Source organism: Liolophura sinensis, chromosome 1 (genome assembly GCF_032854445.1).
Source record: "Liolophura sinensis isolate JHLJ2023 chromosome 1, CUHK_Ljap_v2, whole genome shotgun sequence".
NCBI classification, from domain to species: Eukaryota; Metazoa; Mollusca; class Polyplacophora; order Chitonida; family Chitonidae; genus Liolophura; species Liolophura sinensis.
Genome location: NC_088295.1, coordinates 15,173,948 through 15,199,734, shown reverse-complemented (window position 1 = coordinate 15,199,734; position 25,787 = coordinate 15,173,948). Strand labels below are relative to the sequence as shown.

The following is a 25,787-nucleotide window of genomic DNA, read 5'->3' as shown; positions in this document are numbered from 1 at the left end:
AAACAAACACCCAACCCATTATATCCTGAAGCACTCGTGCAAATATATACACTATATATAAATACACTAAATATGTACACTGTTTCGTAATTAACTTATACAGCAGGTGCGCTACCCTACTCCCGGCATATCCCTATTCAACCATGTGTTCATTATTAACAAAATAAATTCATTCCTCCGTGACCATATCATGCAGTTTTTTATTTGGGACATTCTTCATGACAGCTTTTGTAACGCTTGTACTTTACATAAATCATTTTTATCCGAGGCAGCCGTCTTCCTTAGCTTTTATAACGTTGGTCTTTACATGATGGTATATCATTTTTACTGTGCAGCTTTCTTCGTTATATTATATTTTTTGTAACTCTGGTCCTTACATATGATAGGCCTGTATCATTTTTTTATCTGGAGCATTCTTCTTCATTACAGCCTTTGTAACGCTGGCCTTCACATATATGGTATATTGTTTTAATCTGTGGCAGCCTTCTTCCTGATAACTTTTGTGTAGATCAATACATATGCTTATCTGGAGCAGCGTTTTAGCTTTTGTAACGCTGGTTTTTACACATAATATAGGTCTACGTCATTTTTTATCTGAGACAACCTTCTTCCCTAGCTTTTAAATGATAGTCTTAACATATGATGACCCTATATAATTTTTGTCTTGGGCAGCCTTCTGCCTTAGCCTTTGTAACGCTGATCTTTTTACACACGATAGGTCTGTATCATTTTTATCCCAGGCAGCCTTCTTCCTTGGCTTTTGTAACGCTGGTCTTTTTACATATGATAGGTCTGTGTCATTTTTATCTGGGACTGCCTTCCATAGCGTTAAAGTGGTGAACCATGCGCTCAGAGTCGATGTTGCATGCGTCCGCCAAACGCTGTATAAGTATTTATAAATATACATTTGACAAGCTTATACATGTACATACGGTATACCTTTAGTAACTTTGACGAGTTTGATATCTGGCGCACTGGGCGAACTTCCACATGCAGTTATATACGCACGTGATTCTGGCAAGCTACACATGTAAGCTTATCTGTTAGGATATCCGTGTCCACATCCTGCACGCATGCAGAAACACAACGTCAGTCAACGGCTTTTCTAGCAACCACATTTCACGAAATAGGGGAATAATTAACATAGATAGGAGAGGTGTACATGTAGACATGAAAGCAGAATTTTGGAAAGTCAAAGCCAAAGTTAATAAGAAACGCACTTTATTATCATTCAATAGTGAGTCAAAGTCTTGTCAGTTAACCGTTTAAAACGATCAGCTGCCGATAATCTCGGTTTTCTATGCATTATCCTGTATTACATGCTTGTCAAAGTATATGGTTGCCGAGGGCGATGAATACACACTGTTATATATGGTTCTGAATTAAACCTTAAATGAAATAGCCAGTAAGATCAACAGAGCCATCTTAAATTTGGATTCTGCGTTATGTGATTACCACATTCCAACTGCCTTGTAACGCCGGTCTTTACACATGGTATATGATTTTTAGCTGGAGCAGCCTTCTTCCTTGTTCACAGCATCGTGGTCCTGGCGCATGGGACTTTCTGCATTGGAACTACATGTATCTTCAGAATTTTGGAAACACAAACCAAAGCTGTTAATAAACGGACTATTATCCAATCAGTAGTGAGTCAAAGTCTTGTCAGTGAACGGTTTAAAACGATCAGCTACCGATAATATGAAATAAATGGCCCTATGTTTTCCATGCATTCTCGATATGGCGTTAAGCCATAATCATTCATTCATTCCATGCATTCTCCTATATTACATGCTTGTCGAAGTATAAAAATTTCACCTATATATTCAGATGAGTTACATTGCAGCGGCAAAGATTGTAAGATAATAAGCACTAACTGCATGAGATATATTTGTATATACACACAAATCTCATGCAGCTGGTGCTTATAATCTTACAATCTTTGCCGCTGCAGTGTAACTCATCTGAATATTTAGGTGTATATGCTATCGGGTGACATGGAAATATTAATTAGGAGACCACGCTTGCAGAACGCCCGTAAATCTGTGCTTATATACACATCATATGTATGCTAGTAAAGCCGCGTTAAATTGTATCAGTGTAAAATATAGTGTATCAAAGTCAATGGGAGTAATAAACCCATTGGTCAGAGGGTCGATATTTCACTCATATGAATCATCATTAGGTATGTGCACATATATTGTCTTCTTGTGTCAGGGCGAATCCATGCCTCCAAAGTGCTTCCGCCACTGAAGCATCATGCCTAAGACACCGGACATGACACCCCATCCAGTCGCATTATTCTGACACTGGGCCAAACAGTCACGTTTCCTTGTTTTAACCTGACAGGGCTGAGCAGTTCCAAGTTTTTGCCCTGCACATAACATGTAGAATTCGTTGTGAAACATTTATAAAGTATCACTGACATTTGAATACACCTCTTTGTATAAACCTTATATAAGGTAACGCACACACGCATACAAGTCACATGGGGGTGTATTAAAATATTCATATTTATATGTACAAATTTTAAATAAATTGAGTAACCCCATGTACCACTGCTATATATTGTTCGTCTATCATATTATTGATACTACGTGTAAATCCGCCTGAGTCATGTAGGGTATGCTGTAAATGTCTTACAGTTCATCCTTTACTGTACATACCATCACCAGCTGATTTACTGTATTCCTTTAGTATATATATGAGCCGTCACCATTATTATACATGACGACCGCATGTGATTTATTGTATGCTTGTTATATACGGGTATGACCCGGATGTATCCTTAACACTGCAGACCACTCTTCTGCATGTCGCTAACAGCGACACTTCCCACTCCCTATTTTCCCCAGTACTGTAACAGGTGATGTCACATCGACCATTCTGTGGTGTCAGAGGTCGGTATATGATATTTGCATGTGTAAATATGGCCACTCTGTGACCATTCTGCCTTCCTTTGTCTGATATGTCACAGGGTGAGGACTTTGACTCCCTCGATAGCTGAGGATTCAGTATCCTTACTGTGTATGTATGTGACTATGGCCGTCTCTACCAGCCTTCCCGCCACGGCCTGTGTTCAGCTCCTGGGGATATTCATACTTCTGCCAGTAATTGTGGGTCACAGACTGTTCCATTGGGACGAAAAACCATGGGACCCAGAGGAAAACATGACTGCAGTATGTATCATGAAAAGCCTGCCTTTTGCTTATACACGTTAAGATAAAAACAGAGGCTCCGTTCAGCGGGGTGAAGGGTACTGCACAGATGAGTGAACTTGACCGCAAGCATATAGGCTGGGTTTGTGTATAGGGTACCGCATAGTTACACTGCTCGCCTAAGCTTGCACACGTCATTTAGCTGCGTTATACATCTTCAACATCAGTACTCTCAATCACTGTTATATGCTTGGTTGGACATAATTTATAACATAGAACATTTCAAATGACGCAGTGCTATCTATATATTAGATCTGAAAATATAATTTAAAAAAAAGCAACATTAAAACCATTTTCATTTACCAAAGATTTATTTATATATTAAGATTTTAGGCTCCTATATATACACGACTGAGGAAGATAGCGTGCATATAGACATGGAGAGAAGATACCTAATAAAAACTCGTAATGAAATAATTGAGCGGTAATTTGTTAACTTTTTGGCGTGTCATTTGAAAAATCGCCGTAAGCTGGGTTTCTCTTAGGCCGGCCTCACACCGTCAAGTTTACTAGAGCCAGAATGTTGCGCAAGAAATTTAGCGGACCGTCACACGTGAGGCAATTTTCTTGCCAAGATTATTGCAGAAAGACGTAGACGACTTTCTTGCAGACCTCTTGCGGAAGAAAATTGAAACCCCCCTCACACGACACTTGTTGCAATATTTGCTGCAAGATATCAGCAACTGAGTTGGGCTGTCATTGAATTGTGTTGTCACAGTGAAAGGAAATGGCTCGGTTCCAAACCGTTACAGGAATAAATCGGAAAAGAAGGGCTGCCGCGGTTATTGTTTTGTTGGAGCTGATGAAAAAAAGAAAACGCCGATGGTGGGTACGACCGTGGATCGCCAGACGGACATCACTAGGTGCATATAATGCTCTCATGGCAGAATTGATGATTGAGGACCCACAACAGCTGCGGGAATTTCTGAGGATGAGGCATGGGGACTTTCAAGTTATCCTTGATATGATTGAGGCAGAAATTACCCGCAAAGACACGGTCATGAGGAAAGCTATCCCAGCTAAGGAACGTCTTGCCCTCACACTCCGATTTTTAGCTACAGGTGAGTAATGACCATTGAACAAAACGATGTATTTATGTATTTATTTATTCAACATTCACTGTAGTTGTAAACATACTGGAGACAGTTGCTAAAGAGATGTTGACAAGGATTTATAGCGAAACCAAAAATAACAACTACTATAGTCACTACTTAATAATATTCGATTTTAGTATCGAGTAAGACTGTTCAAAGACAGTTTGGCGTACTTGTTTCGTATTCGTTCAAACACGATCTCTGTCGTTTGCAAAGCCATCTACAAGGCCCTGAAGGATGGCATCAAGGTAATGTATGCACTTGTTGCAGTAACACAATTTACAAAGAGGGATAGGCGTTGTATCCCGCACCAGCACAAGAGTTCGGAGCAATGCCAGAATAGGTGGCATATTGGTTTTGGTCAGTAACAATATTCTGCATGGTCGTGCTTGAGGCATGTGATTGGCTAAATGAAGGCGACGGCGTGTCAGCCCTCCAGGAAAGAGGTGACGAATTACCACTGTACTGCTGTTCATACCAGTTCCTGAGCTCTCAAAATTGTCATAGTAATATCTCGTTTGGCTCTGTTTCGAATATGTTCTCCACGAATAGCTCGAAGCTCCGTCGAAACGTACTGGACCGAAAATATCAAGAGCGTCCCGCTGGCGGCTCTTCAAGCACTTTTTACAGCCTGAGCCAACAGGTCCTTGTTGGGTTCACGCCGGGCTTTCTTTGTTGTCGGAGCGGTGCTGGCCATTTCGATGGTTTCGTCACTTCTGTCAGGGAGAGTTTCGGAAAATCCAATCTTGAAAAAAAAAAAAAAAATAAAACATTGCAAGGTTTTTTTCACCCATGCAGCTTTAAAGAGGACTATACCTCAGATTTGTGGTAAAAAATCGATCAGCGCTAATCACATTGGGGGCTCCCCTAGCTACAAGGCGCTGTTACATGGGGCTATCTACTAACCCTCTACGGCACTAGTTGTGGCACCGTTTTACTCTAAGAGCAATATTCAAAAAAAACAAAAATTAGATAATTCGGGTCGAATTATCTAATTTGGCAAACTCTATTAGCGTTTTTAAACGGGAAATCGTACAACAACAAACGTGGTATTTTCTGAAAGGTAAATGATTTGAGCTATCTTAGAATAGAGCGAAAGCCCGATTTGATTAGCGCTGATCGATTTTTTACCACAAATCTGAGTATAGTCTCTTTAAAAACAGCATAATATATATGAGATTATACAAACAACATCAAACTGTTCATTTAAGCTGGACGTACATATTAATATTAAATGACTGTATCAAACAACGGTGGCTCGATGTACCCCCATTCAAAGAGTATAATAAATTATTTCTGATAAACCCATGTGAGCTAGTCTAGTGAAGTAACAATCTGACAATGATTGACCACCATACGATAATAGAATTTACATCGTAATCTATTTTGTACTTTCAGTTTCCGCGTTCTGCAGTGGAGTGGGAAGTCGTTGCTGAAGCGTACAAAAAATTATGGCATTTCCCCCATTGCATCGGCGCACTTGATGGTAAACACGTGGTCCTGAAAGCTCCGGCCAAAAGCGGCAGTTATTTTTCAACTATAAGGGCACACATAGTATAGTTCTGCTCGCACTTGTTGATGCCAAATACAGATTCATGTTCGTGGATATAGGCTGTAATGGGCGAGTATCAGATGGTGGTGTTTTTTCGGCAACTCAACTTTTCACGGGTCTAAAAGAGAAGGCGCTGTCACTTCCTGATCCTTCACCACTTCCAGGTCGAACAAAACCTGTGCCTTACGTGGTTGTAGCTGACGATGCATTTGCACTTCAAGAAAATATAATGAAGCCTTATCCATTCCGAACAAGGGACATTGTCAGTCGGGTATTTAACTACAGGCTTAGTCGGGCACGACGGATGGTCGAAAGTACATTCGGTATACTGGCAACTCGATTCCGCGTTTTGCTGAAGCCCATCAATTTGAACCCAGACAAGGCTCAATTAGTTGTGCAAGCAGTCGTCGCCCTTCACAACTTCCTAATGAAGGAACCGAACGAAGCGTATACACCCCCTGGTACAATTGACCTTGAAGACCGAGACGGAAATATGATGCCTGGTTCCTGGCGCGCAGATTTCAACCCCCAAGGGACGCTTCTGGGACTTCGCCATCAAGGCAGTAACCACCATGCGACATCCGCGAGAGAGATTCAACGCGAGTTTGGAGAGTATTTCATGACTCCTATTGGTGAAGTGTCCTGGCAGTATCAACATGCGTAAAGTGGACCTACCTCTGAGGAAGATCCTTGCCGTTTTTTCATCCCCGCGCCGACAAACGACAACGCCTCCATGTACTGCCACTTACTCTTCTTTACAACACCCTCGGACCCGGACTTCCTTTTTTCTTCGGCCTTAACCTCAGCGGCATACTGAGTCCTCAGCGTGTGGAACTTCTTTTCCACCTGGAAAGAAAGACATGCATGTGTACAGTCAAGAGTGATTTTAAAGTCAGATTATTTGTTGGCGCTTAGTCTTCAGTGTCAGTGATAGTGTCAGTGACCAGGGATGAATTGCCAGGGAGTATTTTTTACAAAAACGCTGTACAGTTATGTTGATGTAGCATCTCATCCTTGACTACACAAATGTATGTTAATAAAAAAAAATTCAAATGTCTCACCTCGCATTGTTCCTTGTTTAAAGCTTCCGCCACTTGTTTCCACGAGTCAGATTTTTTCACCTGGTCTCTATATTCGTCTACCAATACATTCCACAGTGTCGGTCGTTCCTCCACCTCACAAATCAACTGCTTTATCTCCTCGGTTGACCACTGACCAGGCATAATTCACCTCTTTTATCTGGAATGAAATTGGGATCGACTGAACTTGACATATGCGAACATGTGTTTTTTCATGTACTATAAACTTGCTGGATAATAGGACCATGCTCTATTCCCAGCAACATTGCCTCAAGTCGTCGCAAGATCTCGAAAAGAGCCCTCACACGGCGCAAGAACGGGTAGTGTGCAATATTGCTACACATTGCTGGACATATTGAGCAAGTCTCTTGCGGGGGACATCACACGTACCAGAATATTGCTGCAATAGTTTCATCAATATTCTTGCTCAAGTAAACTTGATCGTGTGAGGCCGGCCTTACACAGTATCCATGCCAAATTGATCTTACACGTCCTCTTTGAGTTATCCCCCTTAGCACTTCAATCTACGTGTAGACGATTTTCCCGCCAGACTTCCTACATATTCCGACACTCAGGAAGACAGTAACGTATAAAGATGTGATTTTCTTAAAGAAAGGACAAAGCACATGCAAAGCAGTCGATTGCGTATATATGAACTGGCATGGTATTTCCAGCATCGCAAACAGCATTCAACTGATTAAAGACTAAATCTTTAATTGTATTCTGTATACGTGTATAGTAAACATGATAGTTTGCGCTTGTTCAAATTTGTAAATCAACAGTTTTTTTAACAAGCTGATGTACATGTTTATGTATTTACCTGTGTCATAATGTTCAGGGAGAACTAATCACCAGTAAAGGCTACCCTTGTGAAGAGCATTACGTGACGACCGATGACGGCTTCATTCTGAACCTACAGAGGATTCCTCATGGACGCCATCAAGGTACCTGTACAAACAACTGCACGCTCAAGATTTGTTTTTTAAAGTTACATTGCACATTAAAGACAAGTAAATATACAGGCCTGTATTTTTTCCAGTTGGTGTTGTAAAACTTTAGGTGCGGGTACATTAATTTTGAGTCTTTGTTATTATCGTAATGATCGACATGGACCAGTTTTGACTGTTTTTGCATTTGCATGTTTCTTGCATGTGCTTTAATACAAATCTCATGTATTTATTCACTGTCTTGACTTAACTGCCATATACATTCAAGAGAACGGATATGACATAAGCTATATACAGGGATGCAGAACGAAAGCACGACAAGACAAAAACTCCACGTACAACAGCCCCATGGACAAAACCCAGTGTGGACAAATACGGTGAATGACATAGGCTGATAGCGTATAGCGGTATACCTTTCGATGACAAACTTAAAGATGGCAAAGGAAATCACACTATAAAAGTTCCAGGCAACAAATATTCAACATTATGTTGTTAGACTATCGGTAATTAAGACGAAGGAGCTTTTGTCCACAGGGCTTTTGTCCGCAGGACTCTTGTCTTGGATTCATATACAGGACACGCTAGAAACCATGACCTATTACCATGTATTTGACAAATATATGACATTACAGCCGAGAACGATCGATCTTTTGGAAACTGCAATGACTGCGCAACAAGATTGTTAAAAGGAACTAAATTATTAGAGCATTAGTGCCTTTTCTGTTTACAGATACGACAGGTCCCGTAATCCTTCTGCAACATGGACTTTTGGGCAGTTCAACGAACTTCCTGACAAATCTGGCCAATGAAAGTTTAGCTTACATCCTTGCTGATCACGGATTGGATGTCTGGTTGTCTAACAGTCGTGGGAACACCTATTCTAGAAATCATACCCACCTCAAACCATGGCAGAGGGAGTTCTGGGAATGGACGTAAGACAGAATCGTACATACATATATACCGCTTCGGTTGCCTAATGGCTAGAGCGTCCGCCTCGAAGTCGGGAGACCACGGGATCAAACCCGTGTCAGGTCACACCAAAGACCTTAAAAATCGCTTGGCGCTCAGTACTGACATGACTGGTTGACCTGGTGTCAGTATAATGTGAGTGCGTGGGGTGTCATGTCTGGTGTCTTCGATACTTTAGTGGCGGCAGCACTCTGGCGGTATGGACTCCCCCTGCCATAAGAAGACATAACATATGTACACACGCCTAATTTCTCCTCGTTGTCATGTGACTGAAAAAATTTTAAGTATCACGTTAAATCCCAATCATACATAAATAGCCTTAAACGGGTTGTTTCAGTCACCACATAAACTATAAACCTGGTCATGTGCACGATCAGTAAAGGACATCCACAAACATAGGAATTTCCATGGTGACAAAATGTCATTTATTTGTTCATTTGATTGGAGTTTTACCCACTATGGCACAACGATATTCATGCATGGGTATGTAAATTAAGGGAAGCCTACATTTTAGTGTGTATATATATATATTCATGACAAATGGATATAACCAAGCGGATGTTCTAACATAGGCTTGGAAACAAACCTAGTAACAAACCTGAATGGACATTTCACCATCTGCACGACCACTTGCATACTTGCATGGAGATTGTCGATAGTGTTGCGCTGAGCTAAACCACACGGATGTTCTGGTCACAGCAGAGCCATCATATAAGACAACAAACCTGCATGTGTTTCCGGCAACCACATCGCAACCCAACCTGTTTTGTACACAGATATGTAGGGTAGGATTTGAACGTGTCCAATCGCAGTTCAACGACAAGCCACCATGTATGTTCCGTTCAAGGTACAAAGATGGGCATCTGTATCTATGACCACATTGTGAACCACGTACCATGGATCCTACAGTGAAGGAAAAACCACATCGTGATCTAAACGATATACGCCATGATTTATTTGAATTATTTATTTAACTGGTATGTTACGTCGTACTCAAGAATATTCCACTCATGCGACGACGGCCAGCATTATGTTTGGGGGAAACCGTGAACATCCACGCATGCAGGTTGCTGGGAGACCTTCCCATGTACGATCGGGGAGAAAGTAAGCATGAACTTTACTTAAACTCTCAGCGTCATCATTGTGCTGCACTAGTACGCTAACCACGAGGCCACAGAGGTCTATACCTCAGCAGACATAGCCACAAAACCGACTGTTCCAGTAAACTGTTATCTCGTGAGATGCAACGGTTACTGAAAGTAGCCGAATAAAGCGATTGTCGTGTCATTATTCCATTCCATTCCGTTCTGTAGGTTTGCATGACGATGTTGATAGTACGCATTGATCCATCTAGCCAACGCTTCATATCAACCCATCACTTCAAGCTGGCGATTGTCCCATCGCTTCGCACCATTGTATTTGATTTACTACGATGAAACAAGGGTACGATGACGGCTTTAACCCCCCCCCCCCCCCCCAATCCCCATAGCTACTAGATAAAATGTTAAACTGCATGTTTGACATGGGGAGGGGGTCCGGTCATCGGTTTATGTTGATCTACAGGGACTTTCAAGAAATCGACCATCGATTGGCCTGATTTCGACATTAATATTGATTGATGGTAAACCGATTTTCTAAATGATACAGTTTTGGTGACAAACCTATAGTAATTGGTTAGCCTTTTAGAGAATCTTATTGCAAATGAAGCATTGCAAATCATTCTCATCGAAAAATGGGAGAACACTTTGATTTCTGGCTAATTATGTAACTTATTTATATCCATCAAGATGTAAGGATAATGTAGGAGTGAATGTATATACTCTCACCAGTTTTACCATTGTTCTTCAGTTCAGCATAGGTTAAGATACTTGTTTTCAAACGCTCGATCGAACATGGTTGTTTCTATCCCAGCCTAGGTCAGATTTTATTTTTTGAGATTTCAGGTTGAAATGCCTGACAGTTTAGATGGTGTTACATTAAGTTTGTTGCAGATCACTTGCCCTCTTGTCCGCTAACATAGCATACAATGTGCTCATTCTGTGCGAAACAATACCAAAGGCAGGTGGTTACCCCGAAAGGCATTAGTTTTTCTACATCCATGAAATTGACAGCTGTCGTAAAAATGAAATCTTTTGTTGTTTAACACCAACTGACCAATCGATTAATCAATCAATCAGTTCAGCGTAAACCATCTTTCTACATTCCAGCTGGGACGAGATGGCCCGCTATGACTTGCCAGCTGTATTGGATCACATCCTGAAGATAACGGGACAGTCTCAGCTGTATTACGTGGGTCATTCCCAGGGGACGACCATCGCCTTCGCGGAGATGAGTCAGAATCTACAGATGCAGAAGAAGATTAAATTATTCTTCGCTCTGGCGCCTGTGGGCAGGGTCGGTCACGTGATCAGTCCGCTTCGATTGCTGGCTCCCTTTGTCCATAAGTTAGAGGTAAACACCTTGATATTTTATAGTGCCAAAAACGATGTAAGCACCTTTTGCTCATAGAAATGTAGTTTCTAACGGACTGACTGTACTTCTTTCTCTTTATTCACAGGTTTTACTGGGACTCTTTGGAGATTATGAATTTCTACCAAACAATAAATTCTTCTTGGAACTGGCTAACGGAACGTGCCGGGAAGACCCAGTCATCTGTCAGAGTGCACTCTTTCTGATGGCCGGATTTGACTTCAAAAATACCAATATGGTAATACATGTATTATACACTTATGTTTACTTGGGCATGTAAAATATAATATGGAAGAAATTTAACTGTACTAAACGTTTGGATAAACCTGTAGATTATAGCGTAGTCTTTACGCTTACACCTCGATTGATGATATATAGAGGATCTCCAACGAGTTATATCCGTCATCTAGTATATAATATATATTATACCACTGTAAAACACATTGGCTTGGTTCCAGCCTCCGATTGGACTGAAAATATGATTTTCACTGGATTGAATTATCTCAATAACTCAATATTGACACTGTCACCATGCATAGTTGTGAAGTGGTTGAGGTTATCTGTTTTGTATATTGTTGAATAATCTACACATGTATGACGATAGATCTGATATCTATTTCGTTCTTCAAAGATAAGCTTTCAGAAATACAGTGTTGAAGCTAATCTGCATGGGAACATCGGAGCAAAGGTGGCGTGTACGACCACTGACTTACATATATGAGAACCTTTTGTAATATATGTAGCTATAAATTGCAAATAAGAAGTTTCTTGCTCTGTTTGGAACAGTTTCAGCAAATTTCCAGTTGTGATAAATCACATAATATAAAACTTCCTTTCCTGTATACCGAGTCAACGCTGTGTGTACATTCAAGGAATTAGTCTGTTAATTTTAACAGAAAGTCTGTCGTCTGAGTGATGCTAGAATGTATTCTGTTATTATAACATAATATTTTGTCATACTCAACTTAATATCATGTTAGTCTAATAGAATTTTTATGTTGAATTAATAGAATATGTGTGTTACATTTAACAGAATAATCTGTTGCAATAGCAGAAAACATTCTATTATCACAACAGACTTTCGAATATTATTACGAACGTATTTTTGTTTTCAGTCAAGAGTTCCTGTTTACTTTGCTCAGAGTTTCTGTGGAACGTCTACATTTAATATGCTCCATTTTGCCCAGGTATGTTCTTTCGTGTTTCGAATATATGTACAACTAATTATTGGCCAGTCAATGTCCTTTCTTGGATTGAGTGATTGATTAACTGGTTAAGGTATATGCTCACTCGTTCCTGAAGTTCTATGCAGATCTTGCATGTCGTGTATTAAATTCTTGTTAATGTAGTATAAATAGTACAGGTACGAATCTGATATTTTATAAAAGGCAATATTTTGAGCTATTTATGACAATTTAATTTGATCAGGGAATATGAATTTTTGGCCGAAAATCACCGGTAATAACCTCTTTAACAGTACATGGCATGGTGATTTTTGCTTGTATACAGTGATTTCGCTTATATAATCAACACGTATACTATGTGTTCACAGGAGATTCACAGTGGAAAATTCCAGAAATTCGACTACGGGAATCCTGCGGCGAACGTGAAGCATTATAACCAGGTCAATATTTTCATCACGTTTATGGTTAATTAAAACTATAAAAAGTAATCATTCAATATTCTGTTCTGGAAACGTGATATGAATATGAAGTTCTCCTTTAATCTAACTGTATAGTACGTTATATGTTTTATGCAGTATCTCCATTTAAAGCACTGAGAATGGCCGAAATGTTTCACGACTAACACCAGTTACGGTTTTATGCATATATTTATATGCATATACTTACTTATAAATATTTTGTTGGCTTTGGATTTCAGGCACTACCTGTACTTCTATATAACTTGTAAACCATACATTGCATCTATAGTTTTCGGCCATGCAGCGGTTGCTCACTTATAGATGGACTGGTGCGCTACTGTTTCGACTGCTTCTTTAAGTCAGGGGGCTTGTCAGCTACAGGTCTGTCGAAGCACGGCGATTCATTTCGGGCAATTTTTTTTCCATCCTATGAACCTGACCGCTTTCATATATTGGTCAACATTTCTTATTAAATTCAGAGTGGCATTAAAACATCAATGAGATCAAAAGTACTTCTCAGGTGTAGATAGAGGTATTAATTTTGGTATAAATGTATAGCCCCATTGTTACACTGTGCAGAATATTGATCAATCTTGTAATCGAACAAACAATCATTGCATTTCAGCGCACCCCACCGGAGTATTACCCGGGAAACGTTAGCCTCCCTGTGGCCATATTCTCCGCGGATCGGGACTGGCTAGCCGACCCTAAGGATGTTGATTGGTTAACACAACTTTTACCAAACGTCGTTCTGAACAAACAACTGAAGGGCTGGAATCACCTGGACTTTGTGACTGGCATGAACGCCCCGAAACTCTGCTACACCGATATTCTACGGTTAATTAAACAACACGAAGTTATGATCTGACAGCAGAATATATACTTTCTACGTGTATATATATGTCAAATAACAAATAACAGGGCTCCTACGGAAAAAGGGCGTGCTTTGTAAAGACGGCTTGTCTCTAACTGGAGAGACACAAACTGATGATCTGACACCGAAAGATACTCTCAAGGAACAGGCCTCCAAGAATTGGACTGGATAAAAATGTTCTCAAATTGCAGGGTTCGCCTTAAAATAGCTGTTTCTTGTATGCATGTACGGGTCGCTTCATAATGTCAGATTTTATTTAACATGTATGAAGCGTGCTTAACCATATATAATATAGGACATGCATAATGTTTGTGATCCAGAAGCTGCGTGTTTTAAATATATCTGCAATCATTGTAACTGTGTTTAGGTGGAAATCCACGTGCCTTTCTTTCCCCTGTGCCTATGATGTATTACAGTCTATCAACATCGCTCTCAATATCCAGGTTTTCAATTGGTTAAGTGTCCAATATACGAGTCATGACTTTCAACACGACTTGCACAGTATAAGATATATTGGTTGATATGCCGTTATTTCATGTTCAAACAAGTCGATCGTATCCTCGAATGGCTTTCCATTAATTGTTAAGCTCTGCAGATATGTGATGTATGGTCACGTACATTTTGTTGTCCAGTTATGATTGGATGGTCTGTTGTAAGGAAACACTAAAGTTTATAGCGAGGCTCTACCAGATGCTAACCTCAGCATGGTGTGTACAATATTTTAATCTGTCTACAATGGCTTCCCGTACTGACGAGACAGCAAGTCGTGGTTGTCCTGTAGAGATTTACGGAACTCACGACAAAGGATACTTGTTCAAAAGTCATGGGGGGTGGGGTGGGGGGGGGGGTGGAGGTTTCACTCGCCTTGCTTAAAAGAAAGCATACCAGTTAACGTGTTTGTTGCTTGTTTTTTTTTTTCGTAGGCGTCACTGCGCAAAAAACAGAGACCTATTATTGATGTAAATTATTGATATAGCTTTAGGGTTGAGTTGCTGTTGACTTTGTTTCGCGGGCATATTGGAAAACTTACTACAATAGCAAATATATTTATGATTGGTTCTGGTATTCATATAGACGTTTCTCCCGAAATAGGCGAAAGACTGAATTGAGTTCAGTCGCCTGAAGCGCCCATTTTTATACATTACAGACGACAGGCCATTGACAAATAAGTTGCGTGTTTGAATCCTCTCGGTGGTGGGACATTGGTTAAACGTTCCACAGATATAAGGCGTTTGTTTGGGCTGCAACGACTCTAGTTTCTCTTGTTCATTAACCTGACCTCCGCCATATAAGAATTTATTAAATTTTCGTCAGTATAGGCATATAAATCCCCAAACTAAAAAGAATGACAATAACCTGCGAAAATCTTTCATATACAAGTGTCATTTGCTATGCTGTGAAAATAAGCTTACAAAACCAAATTATGCGTTTAAGGGATAAGAGTGGTCTCTTGACGGGTAAGTCTATATAGGGAGGCACTTTTCTGTGTACTCCTTACCCTTGCAAAAACAAACATGGAAATTGAGGCTGGCAGACTGCAGATATATATGCCCCTATAATATGCGCCAAGCGTACACGAGTAGTTTAAATTTGTTAACATTTCTAAATTCAACAATATAATATAATAATAATGATATAAAAAAAAGATGAAAATGTTATTGCTGTTTCCCCTTAATACTTTCTATATAGAAAAAAAGACATTTAAAGGTAAGGATACTTATGGTGATGAACTTTCTTTTATAAACAAGCTTTCCCGTATTCATGTAACTGCAAAAAGTGCAAGTCAGCAGGGCATTAGAAATGTTTGAAAATACTGAACAGTAGAGTAAAATTCACATATTTGCTTGAATACTAGTGTAACCTGTTAACACTACATATTAAGATATAGACCTGTGCACAATTAAAAATGTTGTTGTATATGTGCAAAATAAATATATCCAGCCACAAAGTCTGTCAAATGATATTTTGGGAGAGAAAAAAATGGTACAGATGATTATTCAATTATTAAGTCAGTGGACATTAATGGTGATATTTTGTAAAGCCATCCTCGATATTGAAAGGCCTATGTCAACACTGTCTTGGAACTGTCATCTGATGGACAACCGAGATAGTTGTTCTAGACGTAAACAGTTCTAATCACTACCCTGTGTTGTTTTAATTTACTTTAAAGACACTGGTCAGTATTCGTTCGGAGAACTTCACGAAATTGACGGATCTGGTACTGGCTACGCTGTTGTCATTGTTTGTGGGTTCGTTCGGCGAGTTTTTAGCCGCCCGTTTTGCAATTGGTACACATACTTTATTTTTCCGCTGAATTGTACGTTAACAGCGGAGTGAGCCATCGTCTTGTTTATGGTTTCTTTTTCTCGCTGAATTGTTCTACCGGAGAAAGCTACGTCCGGTTGTGTACTTGACAGGAGAACGAGGCACGCTAAGGGAGGTAACTATTCGAATAAACGCACCCGATCGTTGCCCATTGCTCGAAATCCCTGAAATTTGTGAGCGTTAAGTTGCTTTAGCTCATGACCCTTGAACGTTATGTTTTGCGGAATACCAGTATCTCTGTACTGACAAATGGAAACCATATTGATGAAAGACAAGTGGTCTTCAACGAGCGTTAAAACTGCAAAAAAGGTCACAAGCAGTGAAATGCACTACAATTTAACTGTCCAAGGCCGAGTTTGAACTCGCACCTTGTGCCCTGGTGATTGATAGACAAGTTCCTCCAACCACTTCAACACCGTCTGCTTCCCATGCAACAGTTGACGGTTCCAAACTTGGAACAAGAACAAAATCTGCACATCCAATACACTTTTTGTAACAATGAATCTGTTTAGTTGTTAAGTACATTGCATATATCAGGGTATAATAAAACGGCACAGACTTGCACAGGTTGAATATTTTCTTGAAATATCCTTGCCATTTTTAACCTATTTTTCAAGGAACACCGAACTGACGCCAAATGGCTGACAGCGGAGACAGGGTTAAACTGTGCACCCTTGATCAGGCTTGAATTTATCTCCCATACCCAACATTCAGCTTTAGCATATCAAAAACGATTCTGACCCCCTTCAACCTAGGGATTTCTAGTATGGACTATCGAAATGCACTATGCCATTTCTGTTGCAGGTTGGATATGTTACAAACTTTAAAGAATAGAAGATCACATCTGTTTTTCATCAACTAGTGGCAAGACACGGCCATTACTTCAAATCATGGTAAGTCAAAGTAGAAATACAAACAGCCAATTCATACAATGTTACATAAAGGTTCGGTTTATTTGTTACAGTGATGTAATCAACCTGGTATTAAAACTACTTTACCAATGTACATACAATGGAATCAAAAGTTAAAAACAGGCTGTAGTTCACTAGTGCAGGTGGCCTACCACTGATGAAATCTGCACAGCCATCAGACAGATGCACAAGACAAACAAAATGAAATAGAATGGTTAATGTAAGGTGAATGATCAGTCTACTCTTCAAGCAAATGTACAGCAATTATGAGGTCTTCTGTGAACCCTTCTTTCCAATAAGGGATTTGTGGATGTGAGGGATGACACCTGAAAAGAGAAAAAAGACAACACAAATAAGTCATCAGAATATATACGTATGTGATTGGTGTTTTACGCCGTACTCAAGAATATTTCACGTTATCAGAATAAAAAGTATATTTATACTTCTACTGAGCACCCACTTTGTAGAAACTTTCTTGGTGATATTTTTTTCACCCTTGAAAGTACCAACATGAACAAGTTGCGCGTTTGCTAAGTTATAACAGGGGCCATTCAAAAGGGAAAATTCATCATACTAAATTGTCAGCTATTAGGGCTTTTTGGTAAAAATAAGATTTACATCAGGATTTTGTGTCCAAGCATGCTTTGATATCTGCTTCTAGTTTACAGAAATATACATGGCGTGACATTACTTTCCATTCTATTCTCTGTGAAAGAAATGCTTGAACATATTTAACCCATGTGTGGAGCATTCAGTGAATCTACTTCCAATACCAATTTATAATCTGTTGTATCTGTTTTCTAATTAAATTCAGCTTCAAATACACATTCAGGCCCACAAAACTGCTCAAATGATAGACATTCTATGTATAGTCTCCAAAAGGTTGTCTTGCACCAATTGGAAACAATCAAATGTAACAGTTGAATAAACCAATATGGCATGATTGGTAGGAAATTCAGGCAGATAGCATGGACAAAAATATAAAGTGATAATCTCATTAAGAGCTTAGAACAAAAATGATCTAAAACTGAGAGCAGTTATTGCAATGATCACTTCCTATCAAATAAATATTTTTTATTTTAGAAGCATGCCTATGTGCTGTACTTTACCAGCTTTTACAATACCATAATTCATATTTCGTGTATTTAAATCATACGTATGATGTAAGCTTTTGTCAAGATCATCACTCTGAAGGTTTTGAAATACTAAGCATTATGATCCTTTCAGTCTTAGTTTTTTTAAAATTTGAACATCTGCTAATTCCTACAAGCCTATTGTCTACTATTTCTTACAAGTAAGTCAAATACTGGCTAAAAGAGATGTATACTTTCATCCATATCTCAAGTTTTACAACAAAATGTGAAGGCCCTGTTTTGGAAACTAATTTTAGACTGTGCATTTCACAATTTTCTTTTTCAGACAACAGGTAATAAAGAAGATATGAAATGTATTGTTTCTGGCACTCCTTAATTTATGGCCTTTTCATATAAGCATACAAGTGAATTTCCCAGTCTTTGCAAGATGACTGTTTCGTGTTAAGGTTTTATCAGCTCTACAGTTAAAGTTAATAAGCTATACCAGTCAATGTCAGTATGTAGTTAAGCCTGTCAAAACCACCACTAGAAGAACAGTATAGTAGAGTAGGGACTAAGTATGTGCTCTGTATATAGAAAAAAAAAATCAGGTCAGTCGCTTTTATAAATTTTACAGTAACAGAAGATATGGCCCCAAAAACATAATTCTTTTTAAAATATTAGTTCAAGTACTGAAGCTTCTTCATGAATTCGTTTAACACAGTAGGACATGTAAATGAAGTGGCATGTCCACTTGACAGTTGCACTATTGGTGCACTAAACATCCTGTAATAATACTAATTATCTTCGGCAAGACATTTTAGAGGACACTTAGATCTACTTTATGCTCCGTAAAAGAAACATTTAACCAATTAGCAAACATTTAAGGTAGCCAGTGCTACCAGCAAAGCCTTAAAGGTTGGACTACAAACAGGAGATTATGAAATTGTGGAATTAACGTTGTGAGCTTTTTTAGATGTGAATACTGTAACTGGGTGTCCATGGAGACATACAGATGATCTTGTTGAATAGATTGTAATCTTGTTGAATAGAATGTAGTATTACAATGTTCAGATTCTTTTCTGCAGATTTTACTCCTAATCTGTTAGATACACTAGGTAGCAGCATCTGCTTTGAATGCCCAACAGCAACATCACAAAGATACATACCACCACCAGCTATTGTGGCTTTGATCAATGAATCCAATTCTTCATCTCCTCGGATAGCCAACTGTAAATGACGGGGTGTGATACGCTTGACTTTCAAATCTTTACTGGCATTTCCAGCCAACTCCAACACCTGATGGAAGAAATTCAGACATAACACACATTGCTTCTCTGGATGTAACTATGCCAGGAAATTAGCCTCGATCACTTTAAAATGATTAAGAGATATTCTATCCAAATCTGATCAGGCAAGAAAGTACCAAATTCAGATACAATTTATTTTGTATCGCCCAAAGTGTCCCCTTCTTCTGTTAACAAGCTGGCTATTAGGCCATTCCAGATTGCTCTTTAATAGCCCAAGCTTTATTGTTGTACTTTCAAAAATACCCAAACAACTGATCCAATGCAGTCGGTTTTATGGTTAATTTGAATAGAGTATCTGTGAAAAAGCAGATCGGCTAATACCAATATTGCATTATTTCATACTAGCATTACAGGGTACAGTAAAGTCAATGTTTAGGACAGATGCCTTCATTGGGGCAGATCCTTGTCCTCCAGGAGAGCAGGCTTTTTTCAAATTTCAAAACTGAATTTTAGTGCATTAACCATTATAATTTTTTTAACTTATAAAGATTCAGAACTTTGTTTATACTACACGTTAACACAAGAGTAACACTCACTCCACTTTGCTTACATGTAGTATCACTGAGCTGAAGACTGCCGCATAAATCTATCATGTTACCCAGAGATCAATACACACAATGAGAGCAGCTAAATTATGTTAATTAGTCTCAGCATTAACATAAAATATGACGAATACTTCCGTGCTTTTCAAACAATTTCAATAAGAATTCCAACATAAATCCGTTGAATTATTATCAAAATAGCAATAATTCAGTTTATTCAAAAAAACGTCACCACCTGAACTTTTTAAAAACATTTCAACACTTAGAAAAATCGTACCATACGATAAAAATAAGAATCTATAAATCTTTGTCTACCCTAATCAAATTCTTTTCAAACAATGCTTGTCAAATAAACTTGCATTATAGTTCAATCCACGAAAGTATCTACAGTGATGCTATCAATCCTCTTTGTTATTGTCCGCCTACACAAAGATGGCCGCCGACTCTCCCGCCATATTTCTCCAGCAAGCCCGCGAATTTCAACGCGCTAATTAAAGAATTACATTTCTCACACAGAGTTATGAACAAATTAAACATTATGTAAACGAGAGTACAGCCACACAACAATTCAATATATAAAGGCATCAGTTGGAAAGGTCAAAAGCGTTCAGAGTAAGCGATCCAACCAAGACAAATAGTGTTTAGTCAACGGCATCTGCAGACCACTGGCAAATCAAATTACTAGAGCATTCTCAAAAAAAACAAGGTCAAAATCGTGAAGTACAAGAAATAGCATAAACCTGGGATACATTTTACTTACTTCGGCAGTTAAATATTCCAAAATAGCTGCGCTGTAAACTGCTGCGGTAGCTCCCACTCGACCATGACTTGTGGTTCTGTTTTTGAGATGTCTGTGTATACGTCCGACAGGGAACTGGAATAGTTGATACAGATCCATTCATTGTTGATGCTGATATATTGGAAATGCAGAGTCGTACATCCTTATTACATCTATGTGAACAATTCGAAAAAAAAAAATGGAATAACGTACCTGTAATCCGGCCCGAGCTGACCTAGACACTGCCTTCGCCTTTGATTTCCCAGAGTCTTTACCGGCTTTGCCTCCAGCCTGAAAGAGGACATAGAATTATGCAGATAAAACGATTGCAACATACATATTAAAGCAATTCTTACTTTCAAACAAAGTGTAAGACTGATACAATACATGGTTAACCTCCGATGGTGCAATATATTATAGATATTTTGAGATAACGTACCATGATGAACGTTCTCACTCAAATGCTTACAACCGACGCTATGTTCGACCGCCAAACTCGTACATGTTATGGGCAAGCTGTGTGTTTGTATCCAATGAAAACATGGGTACTAAATGTACTTGGCCAATCAGAGCGCCGGTTGCAGACACAGTAGGGCGCCTGCCATCTATCCATGTTAAATAGAGCTGCGGAAATCCAGGAACAAAGGCTGGTTGAGCTCTTTCCAGCGCATCATAGATAAAACAAAACACCACACCGTACATCTATCTGCCAAAAATTTCCACGCGAGCGGAATACGGTGTGAAAGCCTACATCACAATCTACAGAACTGGTACAAACCGCAGTTCTGTGTGTTCTAAGGGACACAACTCGGTGCGTGCGGGGACGGATTTCGTATTACGGATGGCCAAAGCCCCGAATTGCTTGTTATAAACAGACAGGCATCATAGGTTGCATTTTTTCCGGGAGTTGGTTTGGTCATAGCACTGAAATCACCTCCTGCTATCTTCAACATCCTGTAATCGTGAAAGCTAAATAATCTTTTGTGATATTCATTTTATAAATATTTTAGTCCCACATATATTGTCTACATCAGATAGGCCTTCATTGTGCATTTGGCAGAGAACTTGTCCCTGGCATCTGTGACATCACATAACGCGCCCAGCTGCCCCTCAACCCCTGTCCCCACCTAACCAAGGGAGGCCCATGTAGGCCCCTCCCACTCAGCGGGTTGCATTTTATTTAGTTTTACAGGTACAGTGATCGAATGGAGGTGGTAAAACCGGTTTTTTGTGTCTTCAACTTGGTGGCGAAACTACGGTTACATTACATAAGAATTCATGAACAGATTACCGATTACAGGTATCATGACACAGCAAAACACTTTTCTTGGTCGAATCTATCTTTTATTGGTCAGTGTTTAGGTCTATGTATAGGCCTTATAGTACATACCAACTGCATATATGATGCAGCAAGGATGGAATTTTGATTTTGTCTACCATGACCAATATCAATACAAATGACCTTACAGGTAGAACCGACCGACAGTCGAATACACAACGTATTCGTCAACCGAAAAAAGGACAATGTTGGGAATCGACATCCATATCCATTAGTCATTTCCGTTTGCGACAGTATGCATACTTGTAATAAGTATATATTCTCTTCCATATACACAAAGAACAAAACCACAAAATAAGGCTTGTTACTAGCGGAGCGGAAACAGCTACGAGTTTCCAATGCTGTGTATGACTATGGAAGAATGTATAGTTCTGTTGTACCTTCATGGTACGATGTACTTGTCTGCATTGTGCCCTTAATTGTATGATTCTGCTATTTAACGGCACACATTGCTAATACGCTGGTTTGTTCGTTACGTTCCTTTTACAAACGTTAACTTAATTGGTTTAATTATACCTATGGACCTATGAGTAATACAGAGTTATGCGTGCTGAATTTTTGTCCCTTGCCGTCATTTAATTTACTGCTAAGTAATCAACTATATAGATACTATTTTCTTTTGCTGTAAGTGAATTTACTTTTAGTCTAACATCGTTCACTAGAATGGAACCGCAATCGAAACAAATCAGTATATTGGTCTTGATCCCCAATGACGTCGGACTGAAAATATCAAATGTCGCCATATGTATGTACGTAAATTACTTTGTGTCTACGTCATATTTTTGGACATTTTCGTATACTGACAGGAAAATTTACAAATGCTAAACCTTAAAGTCGTCGTCGCATAGCTAATTGTGCTTAATGCGACAACGGGGCACTTCCGATGTAGATATTGTATAACAATAAAATGGTTTAGGCCCATGTTACAACGTACATGGCCTTGCCTAAATGTATTGATTTGTTTAAATGCTGTGTTTCAACGCTGTGTAGTTGATATAATGGCGCGCAAGCTGAGATTGTGTAATTGCTGAGTTGTGTATTCATGACCATGACTATTAATGAGTCTTCATACGAAACATATTTATGATATCAGGTTCGGTGGAAAGCGAAGGTTTTTTGAAAGCGGCCTTACATGTTCAAGTATTGCTGCGGATGTGTATATTGTTGTCACGTGCCATTGTGGAGATTGTGTATTAACCCAACCAATTCTTGAAAATAAATACATTATTATTATTATTATTTATATAGTGCACGTATCTTGTGGGTATATATATATAAAATATATAATGGGCCGGAGTATTTGTTGTATATACAGCGCATGTGTTACCTTTCTGTATTAATTACATTTATGTGATATTAATGGAAATGCAAAAATATTTATTATATACATATTTACGACAGAGCCCAGAACTCTGGTGACAAAAAGTGAACAGTAACAAATTACAATGTGTGAAAGCGAATGTATACTATTTCACTATAAAATTACTGATCACCTTGCACGATTAGACCAACAGTTTGTTCCCTGCACCTGTGACCATCAGTGAAACACTCTTTGAACAACAGCCGACATGTATACATAATGATGTAACTCAACAGTATATTTAATGAATTGACCATTTCTCTGTCAATGTCGAAAGTGGTCTTTTCCTCCGACAACTTGGATATATTTATTAGATTCGCGTTTTACGCCCTATTCAATAATATCTTACATATAACACAGCGGCCAGCATTATTGTTTAAGGAAACTGGACAGAGCCCGTCGGAAACCCACGATCATCCGCAAGTAGTTGCCAGGGTTTTCCACGTACGACCTGAGAGAAAGCCAGCATGATGATTTTGTTGTGTTAGCTCGTTCATCACTATGTCATGGGGTCCCGTGTCCACAGCTCGGAAGAGGAAGTTGCGCAATGTATGTGGTGACCTGAAAAAATGGACTGAAAGAAATTCAGCGAAGGGAAACACCATATTTGGTGAAATCTTTAATTATATAAATGACCTCATGCAAACCTTCCACCATTTGTGCAAGTTGAATCACGCGTAATCTTAGTCCGCAAGTGACTGTCAGTTACCACGCGCGAATAAGGACATTGTTATAATTATACATAGCTAAGCTTATATAGTTGTGTCTGCATTCGCAGAAAAGGCTCAGCGAGATGAAATGCACATTAAATGTTTGTTTGCTTAATAAAAGTGTTTGTTTGATAACCCTTTTAAACTGGCTCTAGCAGAGTTTAAACTTTCAGTGATGGTTGAATGCGATGAAATAGTGTAACGTTTGACAAATTCACAATTGTACATACTCTTTATTGCGAATTGAAATGCATCTTGTGCAGGTGAAAAGGGTGACGGGTTTATATAGTGACCAAAAGGAATAACTCTACAACCCAGTCGGTCTATCCGTTAATCATTAGATTTTATGACTGTTCATCCATATAACTGTTCACCCTTTCTCTTTCATCTGCACATATGTCCATCCGCTCATTTGCATGTTTGTCTATCCATTCCTCGGCATGTCTGTTCATCCGTATGCTTGTCCATTCGTTCATCTACATATCTGTCCATCCTTTCATATATCTGTCTATCCTTTCATCTGCAGGTGTGTCCATCCGGTTCTTCTGTCTTTTCACGCTTCGCCTGTTTATCTATGTGCATGTTCACGTGTGACAACCCGCGACGTATATTGGATGTACACAGTGTAACTTTCCTATGAAATCATTTCTTTCTGACGACATTTATAAATGATATAGATCTGTTAAAAGAATTTAAAATTTGCTGGATTATATTACAATATTTAAAATTCCAAAAAAGGTTTAATTTGGGACCTGTCACGAAATATTCTTACAAATATCGTCTTAAACTAATTTGTATAACACTGTCCAGTGCAAAATTCTTCCAACAATGGTTCCCCGGTGACAATAAGCAAGTTACGTCGTATAAGAGGGAAAATTCATTAGTAACTTACTATGGAGATGTCAATCGTTTATCTCCACAGGCACTCCATAGGCCTATATCTTGGCCCATAAAATTCACCAGCTGCATCTTGCATGAGCATGGCGAGCAAAGCACCAATCCAAGATTCTCAGTTTTCAGTGTTGTGTGAGTGACCTGGCTTTGGATTGAATCGGATCAATTTATAAACGACTGAATGATTGTTGTTATATTATAACAAACCCCAGGTATGACATACGGTCGTATACCATGGCGACCGGCCCCGCTAGTACAGTTGGTAGAGTGTATGGTTCGGAAGCGGTAGATCCAGGGTCAATCCTGGGTCGAGTCACACCTAAGAAGAGGAAGCTACAGCTTGGCGTTCAGCATGAAGGGGATAGTGCAACTACAGGTTATCCCGTATCAGTATAATGGTTCGGGCGGGACGGCTTACTTGCCTTCGGCAAGGTGTCTCAGTGAAGCAGCACAAGATAAAAGAGCGGTGGAAATCCGCCCTGCAACAAGGAGGCACATTAAATGCATTCTAACGATTCCTTCGTCGCCATATCACTGAAAAATTGTTAAGTACGACGTTAAACCCCAAGCACTCACTCTCTCACTCCATATTAGCGGTAGGCAGGTGGCCGTCAACGACCGCAACGCTTTGCTGAAAAGAGATAAAACTCGTAATGACTTGTGCACTTTACTCAGTTAGCTACATGCCGCTCGGTCATCAAGCT

General features: G+C 39.3%; 2 protein-coding genes across 2 annotated transcripts; one reads left to right on the top strand and one right to left on the bottom strand.

The window, feature by feature from the left end:
- Nucleotides 1–2,862: 2,862 nt before the first annotated feature.
- LOC135481409 (gastric triacylglycerol lipase-like) lies at nucleotides 2,863–14,663 on the top strand. The gene is made up of 8 exons (XM_064761238.1): nucleotides 2,863–3,176; nucleotides 7,779–7,884; nucleotides 8,618–8,819; nucleotides 11,064–11,307; nucleotides 11,414–11,563; nucleotides 12,441–12,512; nucleotides 12,878–12,949; nucleotides 13,593–14,663. The coding sequence occupies exons 1-8, from the start codon at nucleotides 3,027–3,029 to the stop codon at nucleotides 13,833–13,835; spliced, it is 1,239 nt and encodes a 412-aa protein (XP_064617308.1). The 5' UTR covers nucleotides 2,863–3,026; the 3' UTR covers nucleotides 13,836–14,663.
- Nucleotides 14,664–17,093: 2,430 nt separating this feature from the next.
- LOC135467785 (histone H2A.V) lies at nucleotides 17,094–21,300 on the bottom strand. The gene is made up of 5 exons (XM_064745634.1): nucleotides 21,220–21,300; nucleotides 20,994–21,071; nucleotides 20,763–20,876; nucleotides 19,320–19,449; nucleotides 17,094–17,403 (listed from the first exon to the last, which is right to left on the bottom strand). Exons 1-5 carry the CDS (start codon nucleotides 21,220–21,222, stop codon nucleotides 17,342–17,344), a joined length of 387 nt encoding a protein of 128 aa, XP_064601704.1. The 5' UTR covers nucleotides 21,223–21,300; the 3' UTR covers nucleotides 17,094–17,341.
- Nucleotides 21,301–25,787: the final 4,487 nt, after the last annotated feature.

Bases quoted from the DNA above. Each gene is read 5' to 3' on its own strand.
- LOC135467785 (XM_064745634.1), bottom strand. The intron at 20,877-20,993 runs GTACGTTATTCC...CAACTATTCCAG, and splicing joins CAGCTCGGGCCGGATTACAG to TTCCCTGTCGGACGTATACA. The intron at 17,404-19,319 runs GTATGTATCTTT...TTCTCTTTTCAG, and splicing joins AGCCACAATAGCTGGTGGTG to GTGTCATCCCTCACATCCAC.
- LOC135481409 (XM_064761238.1), top strand. From the start codon at position 3,027: ATGTATGTGACTATGGCCGTCTCTACCAGCCTTCCCGCCACGGCCTGT. The intron at 8,820-11,063 runs GTAAGACAGAAT...TCTACATTCCAG, and splicing joins AGGGAGTTCTGGGAATGGAC to CTGGGACGAGATGGCCCGCT. The intron at 12,950-13,592 runs GTCAATATTTTC...ATTGCATTTCAG, and splicing joins ACGTGAAGCATTATAACCAG to CGCACCCCACCGGAGTATTA.